Genomic DNA, 27,114 nt, shown 5'->3' with positions numbered 1-27,114 from the left:
TTCACCGCCATCATACGCCGGGAAAAAGTGAAATGGTAGTGTGATTGTATTATGTCCCAAAGTTCATAGAAACCATGTGTAGAAACATCAAAAGCAAAAACAGGTCACGGGATGCCGAAGATAGTCCTGATGAAGATGATGACCAGAGCGCAGAAGACTTCATTTGTCCGTGTGCTCAAGAAGCAACGAAGGCTGCTGAGACTCTCTCCCGGTTCTTTCGCTTCAGGGAAACGACTGCTTCAACACTTAGCGCGCTTCAAGACGTTTGTTGCACAACGGAGAGAATTTATATTTCTGAAAGGACCGTTCAAAAAAGAAGATCACAGATTTTTTTCGACAGTAAAGTAAGTTTTTTATTAGGCTATAAAATATTTAATTGTGAATATAATTTTTTTATTAACGTTTTTTTTATTATACGTATTCCAATGTACGAGTAGATTTCAATAAACAGTGTTGTACATAGCAGAACATTTGCGTTTTTAGTTTGTCCTTTCTCTCAGATTTAAGGCTGCTTTTTCCAGCCATTATATCAACTCACCAACCTGTCTGTTTGTCTGTTTATTTGTCTGTTTGTCTGGTACAAATCTTGTAACTCAAATTTGACTCACTTCCTGTGAAGCAAAAACGCTGAAATTTTGCACACTTCTTCATTTCCGATGACAATACATGAAAATATAACTTTTTAGCGTTACATAAAACGTACGGGGTGGCATTTTTAACATAGGGGGGTGGCATTTTTAACATAGGGGGGTGGCATTTTTAACATAGGGGTAGGCATTTAAAAGCATAGGGGTGGCATTTTGAAACATAGGGGGCTTACCATTCACTGAAAATTTAATAAATATAGTGACTTTTTTAATACGTTACTTTTGGTTTTTCGGGGTCACTGAGTTTTTTTGCTTTGTGTCATATATAAACGTTGCTCATCCCCTGTAATCTAAATATAAAGGCTGGTTTAAAAAAAAATGTTTTTTATAAGAGCTTATTTATAACGTCACTCGGATATACGTTAAAATCTTCTGGTCCCTTTGATGACGTTATAACCAAGTTCCACTGTATGTATTGCTTAAAAACGCTAAATTCTCACTGAAAAAAATACACACAATCAGACTTCAATGTGCTCGCGATGGAACTGGAGAAGGAGCATGATATGAAGAATGTAGAACTAAGTAAGATTTCACTTTTTCCCGGCGTATGATGGCGGTGGCGGCGGTGACGATAGAAAAGGATTCTATCGAAACGTCGGCAGCGATGGAGATGGAGCTCACCCGGATGGAAACCCGAGAAGAATTCACCGCCAATGTAGAGCTAAGTTTCATTCCACAAAATGTTTTAAAACGCCGATATGATATATTCAGGAATGTAATAGATAACTACGCTTGTATCCAAATAAATGTTTACCTGTTGATATCGCATTAGCGTTGAAACGAGCAGCACCACTAACATTTCTGTTGAATGTAACAAAGTTTTACGATCATTCTTAGGTATGGCCTACTATTTTTTTGCATAGGTAAATATATAAATTAGGTATTATCGCAGATCCATTATTGTAAGCTATTGATGTATGTAGGTAAGAGATTCATCATGGAGTTTTGTCATTTTGTAGGCCATCGTAGGGAGAGTCTTAGAATATGTGAAGATTTGTGAACATTTACCGCAGGCCTCACCCATTTCAAAAAGTAACGCGCAATTTCACATCGTCTGCTTCCATAGACTGTGATCCAAGGATGGGTTTAATTTGACTTTAGCACTAACTAGAAATTTAACATTCTTGGCAAAGCACTCGGGGATTCAAAGATGATACTGTATCGAAAACATAGCAGGATAGTAAAGACAACAACAACAAGATAGTAAACGCTTGATCACAGGACTGCAAAAATTCCACCTAAGGGGGAAGATAGTGTTTATGCATGAACACCATGATATATACGCTTTTAGCCGTGTAAACGAAAGAATAAACATTTCATTTACCTATCAAAATACTCACTGGAAATATATTTGAGTTTTGAATTGATTAAAAGAAGTTTTGTAATCGACATTCATTCAGTAAAGGCATTAGCATATTTTATACCTAGTTATGGATAGCATTGCACAAACCAATAAAATTAATCGCTTATCTAGTTTACTACGACCAATTAAAAAGAGAAGCAATGATATAAATAACGAGATGCCAACCATAAAACTAAAATAAAACATGTTTGAAGGCTAAAACTCCGAACACTCCCTTCATCAAGCAAGAACTCGGTAAATATATGCTTCTCGAGTCGTATTTCTCTTAGTCATTTTTATGATTACCTCGAAAGACATATTTTTGCGCTTACGTCGACGTTGAAGCCTCACATAAATCATTCATTACACTAAACACCAAATATTGTTTAACAATTCCAGAAGAATTTTTTGTAGAAGTCAAATGCATCGTATCTGTTATGGCTTAAATGAGTTTTCCTTGCGCATTTTTTAAAAGCTAATAAAATGAAAAGTTCTATTATTTAATCTACTGTGAAAATAAAAATAATCACTCTTGTCCTAGGTTAATAATTTTTAGTCACCCTTACATTCATAATGTATACGAATATTGACGCGTAAACTTGCAAAAATCATTGTAAGTTTTCCTGGATATCACTCACTTATACCGCTTATTTTTTAGAGAGCGCGACCCGGGTTTCAATGAATTATCAACATCTTCAGGCGCAAATAATGATTTATTTATCTTAAAACAAATAATAATAGTTGGCATTGGTGTGTTCAATTCCCACAAAAAAAGTAGCAAATAAAGGGTAGTATTTACTTAGTAAATTTAATACGTTGATTTCACAACTAATTCAGATACAAATAACATTTGAACACCACTACCTTGGACGTAGATAAGTATCTGCGTATCCTCTGGGAAGAATTAAATACACTAATGCCTTGAAATAATATCTTGCATTTTTAATCATGTTCATAGAAACAGCAACGTATAATAAAATACTATTTCCTAACTTCAAAACCCAAATGAGGATTATCGGCTTGGATTGCTAACAGTAGCAGGATATAACGTTTCACATCCACTTTGGGGTAGGCTCTTGAAGAGGAATTATCCTGAACGCGTAAATTTCATATTTCAACACCTGTTATTAAAACTTATTACCAATAATAACACAGCGCGTGCAAATAGCTTTATAATTCTACTCTGGAAAACACGTGGATAGCCGCATAAACAAATCATACCAACTTTAAAAGCTGTCATATGTACAAACTGACAGGATGAAGGTTAATCGACGATTTTATTTACGATTGAAGTCAATAAACGGGGAAAAAATCAGGGAAAGTCGTCTTGCTTGGACTTTGATTGGACGCCAAACGATTATACAAATAGAGAGCGTCAGCAACAAACGCTTTTCAAGTTTTGCCGCTATTCTCAAGTTAAAGTGCCCCATTAAAAGAAAAAGGCTAGCGGCAAGTTGACGAGAAAATGATTATGTCACCGCAGACGGTTGGATGCGTGAAGCAGTGACGTAGTGTGATAATGGGGAAGCTTCCCATACTTCCGCGGCGAACTTCAACGCTGGTCACTCGGAGATCAGGACCTTTCCAAGCCGCAGTTTTCTCGGCGATCGCTGGCGGAACGGCCGCGAACCGTTTACCTTATGGGCGGGGTAAGAGCAGCTTTTGGCTGGCACACAATTACTTGGATCTTCATTCTCCCCTACTCATAGCACCAGTTTCAAACCGTTTCTGTGGCATTTTATACCATAAATAGGCCGCTTACGACGACAGTGAACTTTGTGGTCGCATTTTGGCTTCCAAGTGACTCATCGCCGCCTTATACACCTGGTAGGTGAATTTAGGAAATGGAAACAATACTCTCCAACATATATTTAAAATATCGCATGAAATGAGATATATTTTCTCAATATGATGAACGGGAGCATTATGATATAACTTGATATCTCTTCGCACGAATGAGATATCGCTTCGCACAAGAGGTGTGAATTATCAAACGAACGTGATGTGATCAAGAAGTTAAATGATAGAACGACGTCTTCCAAGTAACCATCATAATTTCATGCCTGCAAGAATTAGAGCTGAAGAGCATGGAATCAAGTAGAACAATTTGCTTAGAAATATTTCTACTAAACCTGCAAAGGCAAGTGCGGTGAAAAAGTTCACAATGATTTACTCCACTTTTTGTGGAAACGCTCAAAATAGTGCATCATATCGTCGTGATTTCCTAGGAGAATGCACATCTGCACATTAAAACACCTGACTTTAAATATTCCCGACTCATTTGCATTAAACTGACGTCACACTCAACGAAATGCAAGATATTCAGAATTCATGTTGGACTTAACTTAGTAAAGAAGGAAAAAGAGTAAAAAGGTAAATTTATTCTCACGAACCATGTTTCGGGGGAGGGATGGACAAAAATATTTAATTACTGAAAAATGCTGTGCGTAAGTCTGATCGTCGTGGAATCCTTGACAAAGGAGACATTCTAAGCCGTTTATCATACCAAATAATGTTTCATCTCCGTTCAGTTAACCGACCGGTGGAATTACCAGGAAGTTAACTGCGATTCCTGTAAAATTTCTGATTCTTCATAATTTTCAATGATGAAGTTTATTAGTTAATCGGTTGTCAAATACCAAATACAGCGATAAATGGAGGTAAGGCTGGCTGGTAACAGGGAAATATAGAGACACGATAAATCCACGAAAGCAACCACAGCTTTTTTCAGTGGCTGCTCACTAAAAAGTTAGCATTTTCGAAAATTTAAAATTTAATAAACGCATTAATTAGCACATCACAAAGCAATTGTTGAGAGAAAAGTCGAAAATGGAGGAATTAACCGAGAAAAGCACGATTACAAAGGAATATATTGTTGTGTGTGGAAATGTAAAATGAGTGATATCTCCAATATTCTTCAGTGAAACTAAAACGACAGAGTGCAAGAATTGCGTATCAGAGCCAAACTTCCAGAGAGATGAATTTAGGGACAAAATTCTTCCATAAAGCTACAAAAATGAAGCCGTAATGAAGACTGAATTAGGTCACCAATACCTTTCGCAGCGTAGAGTGAATTTCAGCCGCATTGCAAGGTTTATTCAAGAATTACTTAGGTTTCTGTGAATGGTGTGGGGCACGGTGATTTCACGAAGGGAATAGATTTGAATCTCGCTGGCTAGAAAAACCTTTCGCGATAATGGCGACCGCTACCAAACAACGGCTCCACTAATGAGGAAGCTAAGAGCCAAAAATGACAAAATCCTACAATCGACGGAGTGTGAATCCAATGCATTTGAAATGAAAAAGACTTGAAGCTTGTAGGTGGTGGAAGGGCTCCATATTATCAATAGCAGACACTTCGTTACCTCCACTAAAAATTTCTATATGACTATGACCAGTTTCGGCTGTTAACCCACTATCAAATACAGAAAATAGAAAAACCTTTACATATTTTATGAATTTGACTATGGTGTAACAGCCGAAAGCGGTCATAATATAGACATTTTTGTGGAAGTAACGACATGATATTGATAATACTGAGAATCCAAGGGGTACAAGTGATTTTTTTAACGGAGTTACGTACAGAAATTGGTAGAAGAAATATAAAAAAGCTTGGAGACCAAGGGTATACGAGTGAATCTCTGTTCTGTGCTGACATCGAGTGGAAAATCAAATGGACCACTAAATATCTAGTTGATATCGTTTCTTTTTATTTTTGTTTGTTATCGATTTCTGTACCTAACTCTGCTCAGAACAAAAAATCAATTGTGCCCCTTGGCTTCTATTAGTATTTACACCTTCTATTACCATTCGTTTTCCTGTTAGGCACGGTATCACTCAATGTTACTCAAACTATCATTACAAATACACTTTCGGGGCACGCATAAAGGGAACTGAAAAGTAGCATCCAAAATTTAAAAAAAACCGCAGCGGACTTGAGATAAAAAAGCACGAACGATGCACCGCTTGAATCCATAATGAATGAATCGAGCGGGATAACTTGACGCCGAGAGTGCGCGCGCAAGTTCGTTTCGTGAACACTTTCAAGTCGTTAATTCCAGGTCGAGTCCTTAAAGCTAATATAGCGCCAGTTTTTTTCCTCCGATTAAAACCGGACTTTACGGGATCGTCAACGCGTTTTTCAGATCCCTTCCTCGTACGCCCACTTACACAGGAGGGAGGGGGGTGAGCTTAAAAATTACACAGGTTTAGCCAACCTAACGGGAAAGCTATGCTAAATGCAACAGAAAAGCATCCAACGACACAATCCTTTCCCGAAGGATAAAAAAAAAATGCGTTCGAGTCTAACCGCTTCTCATTCCTGGCGATCCGCAGGGAGACCACGGTCCCCCCCTACCACTTCCTGATCCCCTGCCTCGCTGTGATACGTCCGTGATTTCTATTCACGGCGGTTCTCGACGAGGCGGAGAGGGAAGCACGTGACCTTAGCCAGTCACAAGGCAAACTGCGCATTCGAGGAATATACGAGGACGGTTAATGATTGAGATTACGAAAGGAACTTCGAGAAAAATCACGGAATGAGCTTCGTCGAATCAGGGAAGCTAGCCAACTCGCATTCCTCAACATAACACGCTGGATATTCATACGTTTCCTTTTTATAAGTAAACGCTGGGGGACGGTTGGGGCATAGGGTTGATGGTACTAAAAACTCTCCCGTGGGAAGCGGGCGAGAGGGACAATACTGAATGCAAGGCGGCTACATAGGGCAAGTTAAAGTCTCTCTTGTAGAGTTTAGACGTACATTGCCACTTTAGGCGCATTTTAATCAGTTTCTAGTAATGCTCTTAATCTGTATCAGTCTGTACTGCACAGAAGGAAAGAAATAAAGCGTGGAAACATACGAAATTTGGTGCTACCTAAGAATGATAAAGGTAAAATAGATCGACCGAGTAAGTAGAGAGGAAGTACCAAGAGACAGGGAGAAAAGAGACTTCTTCTAAAAACCTTATGGAGAAGGCGGGACAACTTGGCTGGCCACATTATGAGGCATGAGTGCCTGATGTAAACAATCGTAGAAGGACAGGTGGAAGGAAAGAAGGGCAAGGGATGGCCCCGAACGAGTTACATAGGACAGATTATAAAGAATGTAAAATAGAATAAATACATCGCTTTAAAATGGCTAGCGGATAGAAGGGGGAATGGAGAACTGCGTTAAACCAATCTTAGGACTGTTGACTAAAGATTGTGATGATGTGCAGAAGGTGTTTTTATCAACACAGGTTAGCTTCAAAAGTGACAAACGAAGTTGTGAGCTAGTACGTGTTCACCACTTTGCGTCGGGATTCATCATAAAATTTCGTTATTTGCCGCAAACAGAACCATTGTTCTCTATCAAGGAAACTGCGGAGATAAGGCACAAGTTGTTCACGCTGAAACATGATTTTTTTTGACATTAAGTTGCAAGTCTACCATTAGGTCACGTGATAACATAGATTGGTTTTACCTAAGTCAATTACTAACGTTGCAATGAAGAAAAATATGCATGCAGAAACATAAAAACAGCAATGAAATATAAAATTGACGCTAAACTTAGTAGACATACAAAAATGAGATAGGTCCTTACAATTCACTTCTATTTAACCATATCATGAAAGTCTTTAGGTTAAGCGGGAAGAGTTCAAAACTACCTTTATAAGAAATGCAGAAGTAGGCGCAGGAAATAAATTTTCACCGAATATGAAAGCTTTTTCGGAGGGCCTATTTTTTGTTTGTGATCTTTTCTTGACACATACTGCGGCTCTTTAAAGCTATGCAATCACATGCAATACGGTATTTGAAATCGCAAGGAATGGCATTACAAAGTTATGAAGTTGATACCATACCCTACCATTAGATGATGATACCATAAATAATATAAATTTAGGTTATCAGCCGCAACTATAGCTTATTTCTCCGTGATAATCGGTTCACTGTGTCCATGAGCGATGCGAAAGATGGCTTTTTTTAACCCAATGAAATGGACGGTGGGTGACAACACATTTAGTGAACGACTGGAGAATCCTGTATTGTAATTTTCGTGATCGAATGTCTCGATTTAGACCCGTTCTTGATGCTCTTTTGTTCGACGGAGCTCGTACCGTGAGCGTTTGAGAATTCTACCATCGCGTCGACGGGCAAGGCAATAGTTTTTATGGGTTCCCCTCACGGCGTGCGGACATTACTCAATGATGACGACCCAACGAAGATACATTAACAATGTTTCACGTCAATCAGAGCATAAATATCACCGCTATCTCGTGAGTGGGCATTGAGAATCCGAATTTATGTGGAGATGAGTCATGTGGCAACAGGGTGGAATCGAAGCGCCCAGTATCAACGTTACCAGGAAGAAAGAACACTGAATTCTATTGAGGCGACGAGGAAATGTAAAATAATTTTTCATGTCAGCAAGGTACTACCCCGAAGGTAATGCAAGAGAAGACAAAGTCCCGCGGGAACTTGGAGGAACGCAAGAAAGGCACAGATAAAATAATTCATCTCACCTTTTACGCAATAATTTTACTAATGCATAAGAATAAGTAAGAATATGAAGAATATCATCAACGCTGAACAGAAGTTTTTCGTACAAACAATCAAACAAAATCAAACCACACATTCCAAGCTCATTTATCTCTCGTTCCTACTCTGCAACTTTCTTCATTGAGGGAAAGCACAATGAATATTGTAAAAATTAAGGAAGGAAGCCTTTTGCCCTAATGATCGATGAAAAGCTATTCCAAAAATCTTTATTTTTTGAAGAAACTCAAATATATGATTCACAAACCCACAGAGAGCTTCTATGGGAAAATGTTTTCCTGGAAGATAAAAGTTTATATTTTATTGTAGAGCAATGGCAACCATGCATTAAAATGATCAATTTTTAAAATAATTCTGCAACAGAAATTTCTTTGCACTGTAGCCATTAATATTTTGTGCGTCGCCTGAATGCGAATTGCACATTACGTAGTAATACTATTGTTGATAGGAGCTAACATAGCTATTTACTTCAATCACAAGCTGAAATCATATGCTAAAGCTAAGTCTTTCCGGCACCGGAAATATCTTTGAGGAGATTGATAGACTGATATGAAGAGAGGAGTATAAGAACTTCAATCTCAGACAGTTTATTTCGCGATATGAAAGAAAGCTCATCGAAGGCATTAAACTTTTAAAATTTCTAGAAGGAACATACCATACTTAAATCTGGTACGACTACCTTTTATTAGGAGATATCTATAAGAAAAGAAAATAATAAATACGTGATCAGCCGATATATAATGGAATGTAACCACGTTAATAGAGGTATAAATATTATAATAATTACGTGGGAAAATGTTTTGAAAACACAACAGGACTCCCGTCAAAAGCACCGCAAAAAAGATCACTTTAAGAGAAACCTTGCCTGAATGTGGTATTTCCGATAAATTTGCCACTAAAATCACCCGCTGATACTGAATTAAAATGTTACGGCAAAGTATACACGTAGTCTGAAATACCCGCCATTCAAAAAAGATTTATATTCATTTCCACATCCATAATATGCAACTTGCTTGGGTCGAACTATTCTCAATCACAAGCAAATGGCATTCACCGGACAACCAATAATTATCTGAGTAAATATAGGGAAATGATTCTATAAACTCATCAAATTATCACGGAGAATACTCACCATATTTTTAAGGGGTACACGTAGAAATTACAGCTTAATTATAATGCACTCTGAAAGTAAGAAACTTAAACGATTGCCTTAACTGCCCCAAGCTGTAACAAGAATACTTGCGAATAAACAGTCATTTCCATGAATCATGTCACAGATGGGAATATTAAATCACACGCGCTTTAGCGATAACTTTGCATAATGCACCACCAGCAGCAATCCTTCCTATCTTTCCTATGCATGCATACTTGTATATTCCTGCTTAAGCTGAATTTCTGCTGGGCACTCGTGCGGATATCAAGTTTTAGAGAATTTTTTACCAATAGGTCTCTGAAGAAAATACAGATCAAGTTGTGTTTCATCAATCAATTTGACGAATTAGAGCAGGAAAGAAAAAGGAAACACATTATTTCAAAAAGTATCTGCCCATCGGCAAGATACAAAATGTGAGACAGCTGCTTTACACGCATCCACGTAGATTTATTCCACATATTTGAACATCACGTTAACAACAGCGTATGGCATGACTGAGATGTCATTGAATGGAAGAGAGAGTGTGGATAATAGAAGATGGTGATTTGGAATCCTCTGATCAGACAAGCAGAAACAGACGAAGGCAACAAAGACGTTCAATGAGATGAAAGTACATATTTAAGTGGGACAATCATGGACGCTCAATAGAACGAGCGGAAAAATGTATGTGACGCACAAAATAGAAAAATGTCAAAATATCAACATTATTGTTGGTAACACGAATCAAGAAAGAAACAAGTAGGATAAAAATAGATGGGCAATTCCCATCGAAACAATTAATTGATAAAATCTTAACAGAAAACGGTATATTTTTGGGCCTAAACATAATGTAAGAGGTGATTCTCATCTCTAAAAAGTTTAAAAACATAATAAAGTACTTTAGGTTTACAGGAATCATTCACTTTTTCGCAATCATATCAGCGACTAATCGCAATTCGCGATGAAAAGTTTTTCCCCAAATATTTTTCCAAAACTGGGGTTTCGCGGTAAACATGAAGTCGCGGCTCTCTCAATGGGATAATATACATTAATTATCTGCGTAAGATGTAGGATAGGGTCTGGAGACAGCAAGTATTACATAAACTGCGAGGAAAAATTTAAAGGGCTTGATACACTATCGCAATCTTGGCTATGATCCGGAATTGGAGCAATCATTATGATGTAAGGTTAAATTTATGCCTGTTTATATCGCATGGTACTCTATTGGTATCTCGGTCCTTAAATAGCTGATTTTTTTTTCAAATTTTAAGGAAATACGGATTTTTCCACTCAGTTTCCTTATTCCCGCACCATTCTTTCAATATTAAAGGCAATAATTACTTATTTCGCCGTCTCCATAGCCAAGTCCGCATCGGGGACTTATCAGTTGCATGATCATAGTTCTTCTTTTTAAGCTTTTGCCATAAGCATACACTAGGTAAACTTCTACATTTATAGCCGAGACGATAATCGCAGCTGTTATAGCTAAGTTCACGGAATGATAACAGTTTATATGAGTGAGAAGAGAAATAATTCAATGCAATTTATGCATTTATTACAAATCTAAAATTCAAACCAACGCCGCTGATGTGTAACCAATTATTTGGGATTCAAAATTCGGTTAAGAAAATAGTATTACAGTGCTTTAATACTGGTGAAATACATTGACGGGAAGTAGATAACCACAAAAAATCTCAATTCCTAAAAATTTCTTAAAAAAAAGGCGAAACCTACGGTGTAGTAGGTGCACTTGAGATTTTTGGCGTATTTCAGAAATACCATTCATTACATTTGTAAACCCTTGCTAATCGTGTTTCTCAATGTCATTAACACTCCCGTGACTAGGCGGGGTAACTTAGTTACCCCAAATGATGTTAATTTTGTGCATTTTTTTATTTTTCATTTTTTCCCTTTGATATTTTTTGTATTTGAGCTCATTCACTTTGTCGTTTAAATTGCTTTTGTAAACTTCAATTTTTATTGGTGGGGTAACAGAGTTACCCCCACAGCTGTTGGAGGGAAGAAAAAAAACTTGCTGGAGTGCACCGATAAAAGTTAAATTCAATGAATTTCATTATATTATAACTTCAATAGCGCCAATATTCTACATAATGGCACCTTCTGTAGTTGTTTTTTATATAACTTAAGCCAATGTACAGTTGCAATAGCAAAATATGAAAGATTCCCGCCATTTAGCTCAAATTCAACGTAAAAAACTTAAATGCAGCCTACGATGTACTTGTAATTTATACAATAAAGATAATATATCATTAAAAATGAGAGCCATGGTATTGAATTAAAGGAAAGTCTAAAATACAACGTATAATTTATGAATTATAGAGAGGTTACCTGAGATATCTCACAGTCGTTTGCGTAAGTTTTCTAGGCAAAATCACAGAAGGGTTAAAAAAATAATAACTCCTTGGAGAAAATTCTCGCGACAAATAGCTAATTATGGCGTAAAAAAGTTACGAAATACAAGTTTTATTAATATTCTTCAGGAACTTCAAATTTTCCATTCAAATACCACTAGCATACCGTACTATTGACGAAATCAACCGCATGCAAATGCAGAAAAGAATGTGGAAACTTTCGTAACGTTGCAAATCAGTTTTTAGTTCCTCATAATAAACTGCCATAGAAATACATAAAAAAGGTGTATCATGCCCGTATAAACGTGCAGTGTGTGTTTGGAAGATAAGATGCGCAATTCACTTGTTTGTCTAACTATCAACCGAGGAGACAAAATTTGAACATTAATTGCAAGTTTCACTCCCGGTCTAAAGATGAAATTAAAATTCGAAAATGACAAAATCCTATAGTTGGTATTTCAGTGTTCCATTTTACTCAAACTACCATTAGAAATATACTTACATCGTAATCTGGCATCATTTAATTTAACCGTGTTGCTATTTTCAGGAAAGCAGTTAACTTGTTTTATTTGCTCAACTAATGACAAGAAGAAAGCGTAACAGCTCTTGTATGTTATTAAAAAATCATAGCGCAGTATTTAGGATTTCCATCCTATAATACACAGCTCATGTAAAATTACAAACGACTAGTAATGTGAAAACTCTACGGCCTTCCACCCGCTACGTTTTATGGTGTAAGGCGAGGAGTAAACGCATTCTAAGCATGAATTTTAAAAAAACATGAAACAATTGGAGGAAATGAAATATTTTTACAATTAATTTAGTAAAAATCACTGAATAAACTTCAAAAATGGGAAGAGAAGTATATATATATTCTAAATCTCTTAGCATAAAACCGAGAAAGTTTGCATTGAATCAAAAATGGTATTTACAACCCGCTGCAAAGCAGATGAAGTATACTTCTGGTCTATATATTCACTTCTGGTGGGCAGAGAGGAAACGGAGAAAGGTAAAAAGCACACGACGAAGAGTTGAGAAGGAGAATAAAACCAATTTAAGCTGAGCAAACTATTCTGTTTAAATTTGTGGTCAAACGCAAAAATTTAATTGTTTCATTTTCATTTTAAAGGTATAATTATCAAAGATGATGTCACGGACATCGTTGGCTCTGTTTGAATTCCCAAAATGCTTATCATGGATATACGATGGCAAAATGGACGAAATTTATTGACAATAGCCTTCTATGTTCACCACAAAGGTTATAGTACCCATTGACACGAATAAAAATAGCCGCTTTCCATACCAAGCTCACGACTCACCTCGTCCCGATAAGTTAAAAATATTTAAGATGCATTTCTCACTAAGATTCAATGAAATGGAATTGCTAGCACATGCATTGCACCTTCTGTTTTAATGCTAAACCAGTAAGCAAAACCTTTAATTAAATAACCTCTCCACGCTTCAATATATCACCCGGCATCAAATTGCGTACGTGATTATCTACATAAGCATCATCCGAAATTATTGGTTCACTGAAAAAACCGTGAATCAAAAAACAGTACGTTTAATATCATCTAATTAGCATAGTTCGAAAATAAAACACCAGAATGCAAGAAACGTCATTCAGGCAATACAACATGCATTTTTACCGTAAGGCAAAGCAGGAATTTTTTCAGTGACATGAGGGTAATACCATCACAATAATGACAACTATGACTTCGCACAGCAGTTGAATACTCGGAATGGTGCTATTAAAACCATGTAGGAGCATGAGAAAAGCAGAATAAATGACCGCGAAAGAGTTGGCAAGAGGCGGGAACAAGGCGGAGTTCACTAGGTGCGATTGTCGGGCACGGTACCAACGCGGCCGCGGGCCCGCCGCCTTCGCCCCGGCCATCCGACCAAACAGTTGCCGCCACTCGCTTCACAGAATGCAGCGCGACTTTGCAGTTCATTACGAACACTTATTTACACTTACGTACTACATCCATCTATTGCATCCATTTGGGTAAAAATAATTTTTAATGACAAAGCAATGAAAAACACGCTGATTAATGAAAAAAAAATTATTTAAAATTACAAAATAGCTTAAATGGTAGCTAATATAGAAAAATTTCATTTTCCTTTAAGAATTTGAGTGCAAGATTTGACCCAATAGTATTTCTATTTCATCGTACGACTTAATTCAATGCGGTGCCAAGATATTTGGAGATAGCACGAACAAAAGAAAAACACTGAGCACCATTGAGGAGAGGGTAATAGGTTTGCGATCATTCGTAAAGGTTGAATGTAGAAGACACGTGGGATCAAAAGACGTCGAATTTGAGATCGGTTTTGCACGAAGAATTTAAACGAATTTTTATAAATGCACGCTTAAGTTGAGCGAAAATTGCATGCTGCAGAGTAGAGGGTTCCTCAATATACAATGGCAGAGTTAAATGCGGAAAGTATCTAGCACGATAGCGTTAAACGAATAGGGAAATATATTGAAGTGACTTGTGTCAAACGAGTGGTCAATATTTTGAGTCGCATCACGGATTCTCTTATGCTTTGCGGGCCACTCCTTATTAATAAGGCTAGAATATACTTAATTTTGCAATCGCGACAGCGAATTCACAGCCCCATCAAAGTGGATGTCTAAAAAATTACTTTGACAATGTAATTACACATTATTTCATATGTGCTGTTAAACTCACCAGTATTTCACATTATGCATCCATAGTTATTTAAAACCTCAAAAACTGAAACAAAAAAATAGATTTTTCCAAGAGCATAAACTGGTATTACCCCATCATTATTTTTTATCGATTTACCATGTTTTACGAAATATGTATACAAAAACATCGAATTGCATCCCTGTAGCCATTGGTATTTAACCGTCATCTTACGAATAAAATGCTGTACCTAATCAAAGCAGCTCAATAATTCGCATTTATTTTCTCGATAAGCCTGAGTCAAGACATATATTCGGGCCATAGTTCATATTATAATGATCATTTTAGAATGAGGATATAATATTTCAGCAAACATCGAATCATCTCTACTCTAAACCAGGAAAAAAACCAAAACATAGTTCTACGGAAAGAATATCAGTGTTCTAATTAAGGATTTCAAGCAAGTTGTCATGCTTACAACATCATAAAATAATGAAGGAGTGACATATTGGGTTAAATTGTATGGCTATATTAAGATTACGACTGCATTTTATCTCATGGGACTGTATAGTTGACTTTCTCTCTTAAGACGAGCAAAACCTACATTGGAGAAAAGAATGGCTTTCGAAAGGCTCTGGGAAAATATTTTATTTTGCTAGTACCTTATGCAAAAATATACCCAAAGACTAAAATGTGCGGTAAAGCCAAGGTCAAGCTCATATTATCTGTTTTGTATGCCTTCTTAAATTTATTCTCTAATTAAAACATGGCATGAATGGAGCTGAAACACCTCCCACGAGCGAAAGTGCTTTAAGCAATTGTACAGTATATTTTTCTTAGTACATTATTAACCAGCAAAATATTCATTTTAGAAAGAACGCCTCCTGATTTAGCAATGAAATGGACTGATATGTTGATTGCTAAGATTTACTTGCTAATCCTTGCAGCTGCTGTACGACATATAATTTGAAGGAAGAATAATGCGGTTTGATATAGAGACAATATACGCTCATTATACACCTTTCGAAAAAGTTCACCGTGAGAAATAGATCATGGCCACAACTTATTCTACAAGGCAGTCTTCTAAATTTGATCTTTTGATAGTGTTTTCGTCTATACAAAAACAAATCTTACGGTTTCACAACTAGGTATTACCAATAAAGAATTACTATTAAAATTAAAATTAGTTGTATTAGGGAGTACTTGACACTATGTCCTTACAGTTTTGACAGTTGAATTACTACTAAACGATGGCAATGCGTCGAGTCTCAAATGATAAACCTAATCACGAGCTTTTAAAAAGTAAGGCTTCATCTACATTTTAAATGCATTAGCATCTGTGACGGATATGTTAGATATAAAACCTGCTTTGGTTTCACTAGCGTGAATTATACATAAACACTGAGTTGGTTCAGTAGATGAAAATGCAGAATATGCGTGGAAAACCCTTGTATAAAAAATAAACACTTGTTCTATCGCAAGGAATGAATTAACATACAATGCTGCCCGCCGTTCGGAATATCAGTTTCGACGCTCAACGTTGATATAGACCGGACAGTTTGCCAAGTACGACTAATCTGTTAAATAGTGAATTTGGTCCTCGATGCATTCAAGTAAATTATAGCGTTAATAGTAAGAATCAACGACTCTAAGAACGTCAAGATAGATTAGAGCATTATTCGTCAAGTAAAAATTTTGATTAACATAATTCGTTCACAATGTTTTGTGACATGAGTCTTTGGGATGATGAAAAGGATATTAACCCGCTAACGGATGCGTTTTTGCAAGTGAACTTCCAAGATGGTTACCAAGAACGATAACCCCGCTTCAAGATTAAAGTAGGAAATACTCTACGGTATCCATTATAAAAGCAAATGCACTGGGATCATATTCACCCAAGATATGCACCATCAGTCATTAAACAACCTAAAATACTGGATGGCGTGTAGTATGGGGTATAATTTTACTTTGAAAATTCACTATAAGCCAATAATTCCACCCAAATCGAGTGTGTGATGGAAAGCTTCAAATTTTACAGTAAAGTTGATACAAATTAAGTCAACCCCAATTTTTTTACGCAATACACTAGCAGCTTTAACTGTATTTCAAGAAAAATAATATACATCATAGCATAGGAGAATGCTATAACATATGAAATTTGGAATGATGACATTAAAAACGGTTATAAAATGGCTTCATGAAAATTATTTAACTGATTAAAATAAACTTTTAAACATCAAAATTTTAATTTTAATTTAAAACACATCCAAAAACATCTATCAGACCAAAATGAAGCAATAGCTCCTCAAAGAACGGGACAAATTCGTAATGAAATCAGAAAATTGATTTATGTAAAATAAATATACATGAATAAGGAAGTAGAAACGGGCATCACCGTCATTAACATAGAGCCTATAAAATACAACGACAAGTTGAATATTCAAACCTTTGCAACCCTTAATCACTTTTTTCTACCAACTTACGTAAACTACAATGCGTGTGTAGAAAAGAAATTTAGTGTGTGAACAAAAGAAATATATTTATAACGTCAAATTCATAATAACCATTCGATGTAAAAACATTTTAACTTTCCTTGTAGTGCAATTTCACAATTCAACAAAAGACAATCCATTTACTAGGGAATTGGATCCTCGGATAAATTTTCATTATTACATACATTTACGTAACCAATGCCATGATTGCTATTCCCTACTCGTATCAACTCGCTCGGAGTAATAGTTTCTGTTTATCAGGCTCCGGTATTTATTCCTTGGAGGTATTTGCAAATCAAAAGGGAGCAAGATAGGCGGCGAAGCAAACACTATACAACGGTGTGAAACCATTGACACACAACATTCTATGTGAAGGGCGGCGTTATTATCCGATGAAATTATCTCAAACATAAATGCAAAAAAACTGTGGAGATATCTTTGATGACTATAATAGAATTGATAATTCAGCTAGGCGGGATAAAAAAAGTGTTCACCCATGAAATTTCACGGCTCAACCGTGATAGGATTTCAAGCGGACTTTGATATCAATATCTTACATAAGTTATTGTAGCATTGAGTTCGCAACAACAATCAAGGACTATCAATAGCATCCTCACTTATAACGGGGTGTATGCCTTCATAAATGGAATTCATCAAAGTATTCCCGCAGGAAATATATGTTTATGCATATTCCAATTAACCAAATAGAAACCAAGCGAAATGCGAAATGTCAATAGTTGTTTTCTGAAATTATCATATGACCACAATATCTGTGAATTAATAAGTATCACAGATTTTGCGATGAACATTCATTTTAATCCGATAACGTGTATTTAATTTCCAAAGCTATTTTTTAATATTCCAAAAATCTAGATAGCTATCAAATACATTGTCATTATAAATATAATTATTTCGATATTTCAAGAAGTCATGCTCATCCATTCTTTAAAGAAAAAATGCGTCTGAAAAGCAAAATTCGCAGGTGCGGTCCATCACATCTTAAGGCACTGCAACAGAAAAAGTTATTTCTCTCAGAGATATGCACTGACAAAGGAGGAAGAAAAGTATTTGATTTCCGAGTCACTAATCTGATAAACATGATTATTTAATCACTCATATTTGACATCCAGTAGATCTGAAAACGAAAGAAACAATCGGAAACTTTTCTCAAGCACAACGCCGTGATAGGCTCTTCATAGAGAGTTATCTCATTAACTATACTCCAAGTAATGACTCAATGGACCGAGAAATGTATTTACTTTACACTTGGTGGAGAAATGTACAAATTTAAGCGTTGATATTCTCAATTATCACACAAATGCAGTGCGTGGGTATCATTGGAAAAACAGTTATTCGTGCCAGGTAAAAATATGTTTTGAAAACAATCATATACCTTTGAGCCATTTAGAACCCTTTGCAAACTCATCTGGAGACAGAGGAATTGCATTTTTACCGACGAATGCACGAGATGCATGAAAGCACTTAAAGAGGAAGCGATACGCAAAATTTCTCAAAACAAAAAGTCATATCAGAACGTATTTTATCATTAAAAGGATGACGTCACGGAGTGTACATGGGAAAAATGAGGAGGCAAAGTAGTAATTATCTGAATAAAATTTATCAAGCGATAGAACAGGATTGGAAAAATTTCCCTTTTGATAGCCTTAACATTGGTTAAAATGAGAACGATCGATTTCCACAGATAACCTCGAATGGTAGAACCAGTTCCTTAGCGGACGAGGTAACATGAGCCACAAATTACAATCGAAGTACGTCGTTTGCAAAACTCTAAGCTTAAGAACGACTATGCCTCGTATGTAAATAAACCGGCCGTGCAAATTAATAGTTGTCTCGCGAAGGAAACTCGTAATTCTTCAAAGGCAAGGAGCTTGGATTGGCTATGATGGCGGTAAGAGGAGCAAATGCCGGGATATCGGTCCATTGGCCATCGGCGCTCATGATCGGTTACGGTTATCTCGGGCTCCGAGAGCACTGAATCTGCATACTACCCTCGAGCCACCTCGAAGGGCATTTGACACTAGTCTAAAGCGATAAATGTTTCGCTTCTAACATTAAAGGCGTTCGCTACGAGTGTTTTGAGATCCAGTAGGAAATATTGACAATTTTCCATTCTAACGTCTAGAATAACGAGAATGACAGAACTGATTAAAGCCAACTAAAGACTCTTTAACAAGCACTTAACCATTATCATAACTACTCGCCGTAAAACTGCGTTACAAAAATTTCCTGCATCAACTTTTAACTTTTTTATCACCCGCAAGTATTGTATTATTAGGAGGCCAAGCCGGTATTTGCACTTTAGAAGCGATGGCATGAGCATATTCCTTAAAAGCTACATCAATGTACTCACCTAATACTTCAGAGCTCTTCAACTGATGCAGATAAATGTTCTGAAAACACCAGACACTTATTAAACGTAAACTTATTTAAGTTATCAGCAATACCCTTCAAAGCATTCGAAATAATGCAACCCAATCTACGCTCGGTTATATTTTGGCCTTTTCATTTCCCTTGACATGAGGAAATCCAAACCTTGTCCGTTCAACAACACCGAAGCATTGGAAGATCATGGGTTTTATTTACGTAGTCATGCGCCCAGGTAAAAGTTCCTTTTCCAGCACCAAAGATGAAGTTTGCCGTGAAGAATATCATATGGATTGGTCAAGATGTGAAGCCGGGTCTCCTCCCAATCGCGGGCCAAATTCGCCACCCAGGTGATCCACCCCAGGTTAGCTAGCTCACCTGACCGGAGATTGAGAAGCCTGGCTCCGATCCTGGTCAAATCAAATTATATTTTCACGGAAAATGTCATACTTGGTCCATCGCTCACATAAATTATTTGAAAAACAATTATTCGTACCAGAAAAAGAGCTCTGAAAACTAGCTAATACCTTCAAATCATTTAGTACCCTTTGTAAATTCATCTCGACACATAAAAACTGCCTATTTACCGACAAATCCACGAAAAATGGGGGACCTTAAAGAGGAAAATAATACGCAAAATTTCTCAACACAAGAAGTCAAATCGCAACGCATTAAGTTACTACAAAGATGACTTCACGGGAAGTAAATGGGAAACATGAGTAGTTCCAAAATCAATGGTATTTTATAAAATTTAGGCAAAAATTATGATGCGCGTCACACCCGGCTATATGTAATTGTTTCGGGCGTGGAGTTTTGCGGTAAGGGCAATGCATGATAAGGTTGTAGGGATTATAGAACATGAATGGGGACGAAAATACTGACACAGCGACGTGCAAGAGGCTGACATACGACGCTGTGGGAGATGAGAGGGATTGTCTTCTGCACCTGGGAGGAAGGTCTGGGAGAGTTAAGGGGTGGAAAATGCAAAGATGAGCGAACCGATGCCTGCGGTGACTGGTGGGTCAGTGCTATTCCATGGGCGGAGCAAAGCACAGTACGGAGAGGATGGGAGAAAATGACCCTTCGGCCCCTGATCGGTCATCTGCTAGTACGGACGTTGATTTTTCTTCCAACTCCATGAAGTTGCTCATCACCAAAACGAAATTACATCCCTTAACGAATAGACCAAAAATCAAGATATGAATACACAATATTCTTTATCTCAAACGTATTCATCCCAGGATTTCTCTGAAGAATACCTTCAGCGATGTGAGGACCACAGGTTAAATATTTTTTATTATTGATACTAGACCTAAAACGAAACTTTAAGTTAAACTTGATTTTGGTACGACATGATTAATCATGTTTATAAAATGCTCAAAATTTCATTTTTGAACGAAAATATCAGATTTTAAGGCTTTTGTGAAGTCTAAAGATATTATTTGTCCGGCCTACTAGGTATTTTATGTCGTATATTCAACCGCTAGTACACAGATTTTAAGACATACATGTTTTTGATCGGACCAAGTTGACTTTTATCGGAATACCCTGACCATCAACGTGAAATCCGACGCAAGGATCATGATTGCCAAGCATGAGTCCTGGACCTATTTGCGAAAAAGCATGGGATGAATGCTCTGCTCGGTAAAACCGCGCAATGATCGGAGGGATGCGGATTTGGCGACTTGGTTACAAAATGAGCGCAGTTCCCGGTAGTCACAGAAGAAATATTTGGTCCAACGATTCTTACAAAGTGACTAATGCAGTGCAAGGCAAACAATACTATCTTTCTGCTATAAACCCAAACATCTAGCTAAAAACAACGATACAACCTAAATAAAATGATTTTCCTTAACAAGTGCGAGTGAAAGTAATCAGGAATTTCAGTGTTAAGAGATCAACCGGAAGAGTTTGAGAGGAGCTTGTCCCATGCATGGCAAAGCGACTAAGATACTCAAATATTTTAATAGCTGGAAGAAGCCATAATAAAAAGGTGCAAACGGTAACGCTCCTCTAAGTCAACTATTCGCCAATGAAATAGCAAATAGTATGTTAGTCTTGGTTAAAATGTCTACGGCTTAAAATTGAGACAGAAAAGATAGATCCATAACAATCATATGAGTAATTTTACTAAAGTTCTTCGTCAAAATGCTTCCCTGCTAATATCATGGTACTCTTTTCGGTCTTATTTTTTTAACTACGCGGTAATTGTACGTGTTAAGCCCCGGAAAAAGCTCTACTCGCTAAATTTTACTACACAAAAAATAAATATACCTTTATCATAGCATGTTCATCGACTAAACTTCATTAACTTCCAGCGAATAAAATTGAATGAAAGTTCATTTGTGCTTGAAAAATATAGAAATATGATAGTTTTTCATGCATTTCAATGCTTCGGTTTTATTTCAATGATAGAACTGTTCCCAATGAAACGTTTTTTTGCGAAAAAGGCATGAAAACTAGCCGTCAAATAAATTCAATGCCTACATCATATATTTTATTAAAAAATAACCAGTTACTACCTTTCATCCAGAAAAGGTGACAACTTTCACCAGGTCCCCGTAATTGACTCTTATCGGCTTTTCCGGTTCAATTTTTTTCATTTCTGAGATTGCAATTTTCACTTACGAGATTAAGGATGTGTTGCTGTAGGATTTGTAACATAAAAACCTATGTTTCAGCATCTCAAACTTAATTATAAAATCGTCATACCCTTTTCACGAACTAATTCGGTGATTAAATTTACCATCTCTCCAGATAATACAATCGGTCATAGCCCTCTTTCAACGGAATCTCAAAGACAAAATTTTCGGGTGTAAACATCAGGACCTATGATATAAGCTTTTGGAAAGGTTTTAAAACTTTTGAACAACACAACTTTATACTGGAGTTTACGACTTGTCCAGGTAATAATTTCGGTACCCAGTTCTTCACGCAAAATATTAAGATCCTTAAAGAAATTGTTAAATCTTTCACGGAACTTATGTTGTCAATTAATAAAACTTTTGGGTAAATCCGCGTGTTATGGCTGAAAAAGTCAACGTTTCTTCCCCTGTGCCGAGGACCTTTTCAGGACTAATGGAAACCTTGACTTTTAAACCATGAGACGTGGGTAAACCAAAATTTTTTATTAATTAAATAGAGACTTGATATTTCAGTGTGGCTTTCGTCCATTCCATGTATCTAAATATTTTAGCCTATTCAAATGGATATTTATTTCTCTACGTTGATGAAAAGTATTCTTTATACTACTTGAACTTAATAATGGTGTCATGAGAATTTTACAAAACAATATCTATTTTTTGTGAAGTAAATTTTATGGTCTATGTCTATAATTATGGACAAGTATGCACATGGAGAGGTTTAAGTATCCTAAAAGCCATGTCCATTCTAATGTTCACTATAACTGAAGGGGTTAATCGCTCTTATTTTTATGCTTAACCTCGCCCACTTTCCAGGTAACACGATTGGTCACAGCATCCGCGCGACAAAAGATCCCTTTTCGGGCGCAAATCATGAGGGAGCCTGGGATTCGAGTAGGCCTTTTCGGGGGCGGAGGTTTTGAGTCGAGTCGGCGCGAGAGCATTGGTGGAGCGGTGGGCACACGCAAGCGTTGTTATTCCGCGGCGAGAGAAGGGGTTCCTTGCGGGGCGCACATTTTTTCGCCCCGCGGAAAGACGACGGGGAGGGAGGGCGAAGGACTCGGCGGCCGATCCCCCGCTCCCCGCCCGCCTCCCGCCGCTCCGCCTCCCCCTGTCAATCAATGCGCCGCTGGCCACGCCCCCCGCCGCCGCCCCAGGCCCCACCCCCCGGCATGCGGAGGCCGCACGTGGCCCTCTCCACGGCGCCTCGCGACGGCGACGGAGACCGCGACCCGAGGCCGCGGCGCCCGGCAAAGGGCACGCGGATACTCCCGTCTCGTGGGCAATACTCCATATGGAAGTATCTCAATTTATACTCGTGTTTAGTACGGCTAAAATTGTGACAGGTGAGTTTGCACGTTGATGACGACTACAGCGGTCTTAACTGGAGCATTGTTAAATAGAAAGCAGTCGGATCACGAGCACTAGAGCGTGCTCTGGAAAGCAATTTAAGCAGAAGGGTTTGTAATTCTCCCTATGGTAGTATCTCAATATATACTCGTGTTTTGTACAACCAAAATTGTGACAGGCGGGTTTGCACGTTAACGACAGCGGACTCGGGAAGAGCATTCTTCAATAAAATCCCGGTGGATTGGTGGCGGTCCAGCACGAACATTAGAGCGTGTTCTGGAAACCAATTCAAGTAAAAAGTTTTTCTAATACGCTGTGATTAAATATTTGTGTTTAAAAATGTGCGTATTCACATGAATATTTCGGGGATAAAAGCGGATCCATGTGCCCAAATTGATGACTACATACTTGTACACAATACAGACGCATCACTAATAATCTTGCGTTTTCCGGACAACCTACGAAGGGTCCTAGAATATATATCTGTTTGTAGAGAAACTGTTTCAGGAAGGTTTCAGAGTTGAAAAGAAGTTTCGCTTAAAACTAGAAGTAATTTTGCTAATGATTTTGTTCATTCTCACTGCGCATTTCTGCATTCGTGCAAACTTGAACAAATACTCGCATAAATACGTTTATTGACGAGGATGCGACTCAAGTCCGAAGGCCATTTATTATTTATATTTATTGGATACACATCCCGTACTCCTATAAAAGTTATTTAATTCAACCATATAAATATACAAGGGAAGATAATTCACCTAAAGTTCTTATTAGCTAAGTGCATGACAGTCGCTAGAAATTATAACGAGAGCAATGGCAAGCTCTTTAAAAATTATTGTCAGGTCCTAGTGCGGACAAATATGAAACTAAGCCTTGCACCTAACCCATCGATGGACCAGTTCACAAGGTTTGTGCTACAATTTGAATCATCGACAACTAAATTAAAACTTCCTGCGGAACTAATATTTGGATAAACTAATGACATCACGAATGATTCAATACTAAATCAATCTTTCCCAAGATGACGCACTGCGCAACGAAAACATGATAACCGCCCCACGAATCTAACTCAAATACAATTGTTATTTTTATAAAGTATCGCATTGCACCTTTTGGAAAACCAAGTAGGATAACAAACAAGTCAAACGTCAAAAACATTGCAATACGTCAACTTGTATCCACGAGCAAAAAGGTTTTATTACAACGTCCCGCAGTGTTCCTTGGCACGTGTAGCAAGTGCGTTCTTACGTTTACTGGCACGGGCGTGTGTTCACCTACCATGTAAACAATAAGCATGAGAGGGGACGGGCTAGAGTTTCCCGGTGTTGTTAAGTACAGTGGGACGGTAAACATGTCCGAAATGATGTTTTGATGTTCCCTGCACGTTTACGGCTACCATGCCGTGAAAAGTACGCTACGATACATCGCAGGCCTGATTCCAATGGTGAACAAATGGTCTGCGTGGGTGTCAGGGATATGACACGCCAGTAATTTAGAGTCGTAACTTTGGCACAGCGATCAACACTATTAATGCCACATAACCATAGCGTCCCATTGCAGAAGCGTATGAGTCATCCTCACGATGACATTTGACACAGCATCCCTTAACCTCAAAACTTTTGGCACACAACAGTCCTGCATGACCCATGGTTGTGTCCTAGTGTCACGCTAATACCTCACGTGTGGCAATAACTAGAACCAATCCGAGCACTCACGCACATTGTTGACTACAGGAGCGACTGTCACAGAATCAACATGACGTTAACTTGTGCGATTACCTAGTGGGCGACACCAAAAGAGTTGGATACGTTCACGCACATTGTTGACTACAGAACCTACTGTCACTAAATCAGCATGACGTCAGCTCGTATGAATACCTATTGGGCGACACAAAAATGGTTGGATACTCGCAACCAGAAACTTTGACAGATACAGTGAATCAAGAAGTAGAAGAAGAGGAAGAATGAGATAGAGAGGTATTTGATTTGAGTTCCACCTGGCCGGATGAAGGAGCCTGGAGATAGGTCGAAACGTCCGGTTCCACCATGCAGCTCCTGAGTGTGTCCGGGATAAACATGATGGGCGGCCGCAGATGCGGGGGCGGCGGGGCCCTGCTTCGGCCCTCCGTGGGGACGGGCCCGCGGGGCGCGCGAACTGGAGCGGAGGGAAGTATGTCCTGGGGGACGTGGGTGGGGGCCACTGACGGGACCCCGGCGAAGTAAATGCGGGCCCCACGTGCGAGGGCCACGGAAGACGGGAATGTCGCGTTGACGAGCGCTTGGGAGAAGAGAGGACCAGCAGACTGCTGCACACCCACCGACAACCACACTGCCACTGGTGGCGGAGGCGGACGGCGTGCGCCAGCTGACCGGACCCTCCGCCCCCACCCCTCCTCCGCCCCTCCCCCGCCGCCCCCGGCACGCCTCCCAGAGGGGGTGGGGGCGCGGGGACGTGGGGCAACCTCTCCGGGGGCGGGGCCTCGCGCCGGTGAAACACACCGTCTAAGGGGCTCTCCGGAGGCCCCCCCGCCGGGGGCAGGGCCAGCGGCCGCCACGTGGGGGCGTATTAGCGCCGGGAGGAAAAAGAAAGTGGGCCCTTTCGGAAGCGAGGCCCGTGGAACACCTACTACACATGCGCCGGGGATATCCTCGCTCTTGGGGGTGTGGAATTGCTTACCATGAGTGCGGACGGTGGTGGGAGGTCGGCTTACGGGGCACCCTCGCGGCACCACGGCGCTTCTCGCCGCTGCTCCCGCGTGCGGTGCTGGTGTTGGTGGGTGCGGCACGGGTGTGGGGGGCCCGGGACGGGTGCGGCGACGCTAGCACGCGCCCCGAGGACGCCTCCCGGTTCCCGGAGACGGCATCCAAAGCACACTACTCCTGAGACGAGCACGGCACGTTCCGAAAAAAGGCTGCACTCTCGCGTGATAACACGCAACACTCCGGCACACGGCTCGGCGACTCACTCACTCGTTGGGCCCGTGGAGCCACGCTTCGCCACTCTCCCGCCCCCTCCCCCGCCGCCCCTCCCGGCCCCCACCCCCTCCGCTCCGCCCCTCCCGAGGCGATGTTGCACGAACGAAGACTCGGCCTCCTTCGGCGGCCAGTGGCGCGGCTGACACGGGGCCGGAGAGGTCTGCGCGTCCCGGCGAAGGCAGGAGCGTTCGCCGAGACGCCTCGGAGTGGCGGGCAGCCGAAGATTCTGTGCGACTTACGGAACCGGCGATTCATTTGATCCACTCGATGCTGTGACTGGAATACGCTAGGAAACCCAACGGTGGACTGTAGCACTCGAGCCTGTATCGAGCGATAATTAATACGCACAAGTCCGTATCAGCTACACTTCTCAATTATAGGAGGATGCCTTTAGCCTCCGTTTCGCATTTCATGTAGTTAATTGTGTCAAGACGTTCATCATATCCTGACCTGGCATCCTTAGTGCTCTTACTATCACCAGTAGATGACGGCTCACGGGCGACTACGTAATTCTCATTAGCAGCGGTGCACTCATTGAATGGCTACAGCTGGATGCCGCGTTCATGTTGAGGGATGGCAGTGGCGT

General features: G+C 39.2%; 1 protein-coding gene across 1 annotated transcript in view; it reads right to left on the bottom strand.

Moving 5' to 3' along the window:
- LOC124171168 overlaps positions 1-26,783 on the bottom strand; it is a 343,759-nt gene extending 316,976 nt beyond the window's left edge. Inside the window, exons 1-3 of the mRNA XM_046550309.1 lie at positions 26,523-26,783; positions 26,264-26,426; positions 25,550-26,148 (exon numbers count right to left, since the gene is read on the bottom strand). Coding sequence (XP_046406265.1) covers positions 25,550-26,148; positions 26,264-26,426; positions 26,523-26,783 — 1,023 coding nt within the window. The remainder of the gene's footprint in view (positions 1-25,549; positions 26,149-26,263; positions 26,427-26,522) is intronic.
- Positions 26,784-27,114: the final 331 nt, after the last annotated feature.

Source organism: Ischnura elegans, chromosome X (genome assembly GCF_921293095.1).
Source record: "Ischnura elegans chromosome X, ioIscEleg1.1, whole genome shotgun sequence".
NCBI classification, from domain to species: Eukaryota; Metazoa; Arthropoda; class Insecta; order Odonata; family Coenagrionidae; genus Ischnura; species Ischnura elegans.
This window is presented reverse-complemented; position numbering and strand designations above follow the sequence as displayed.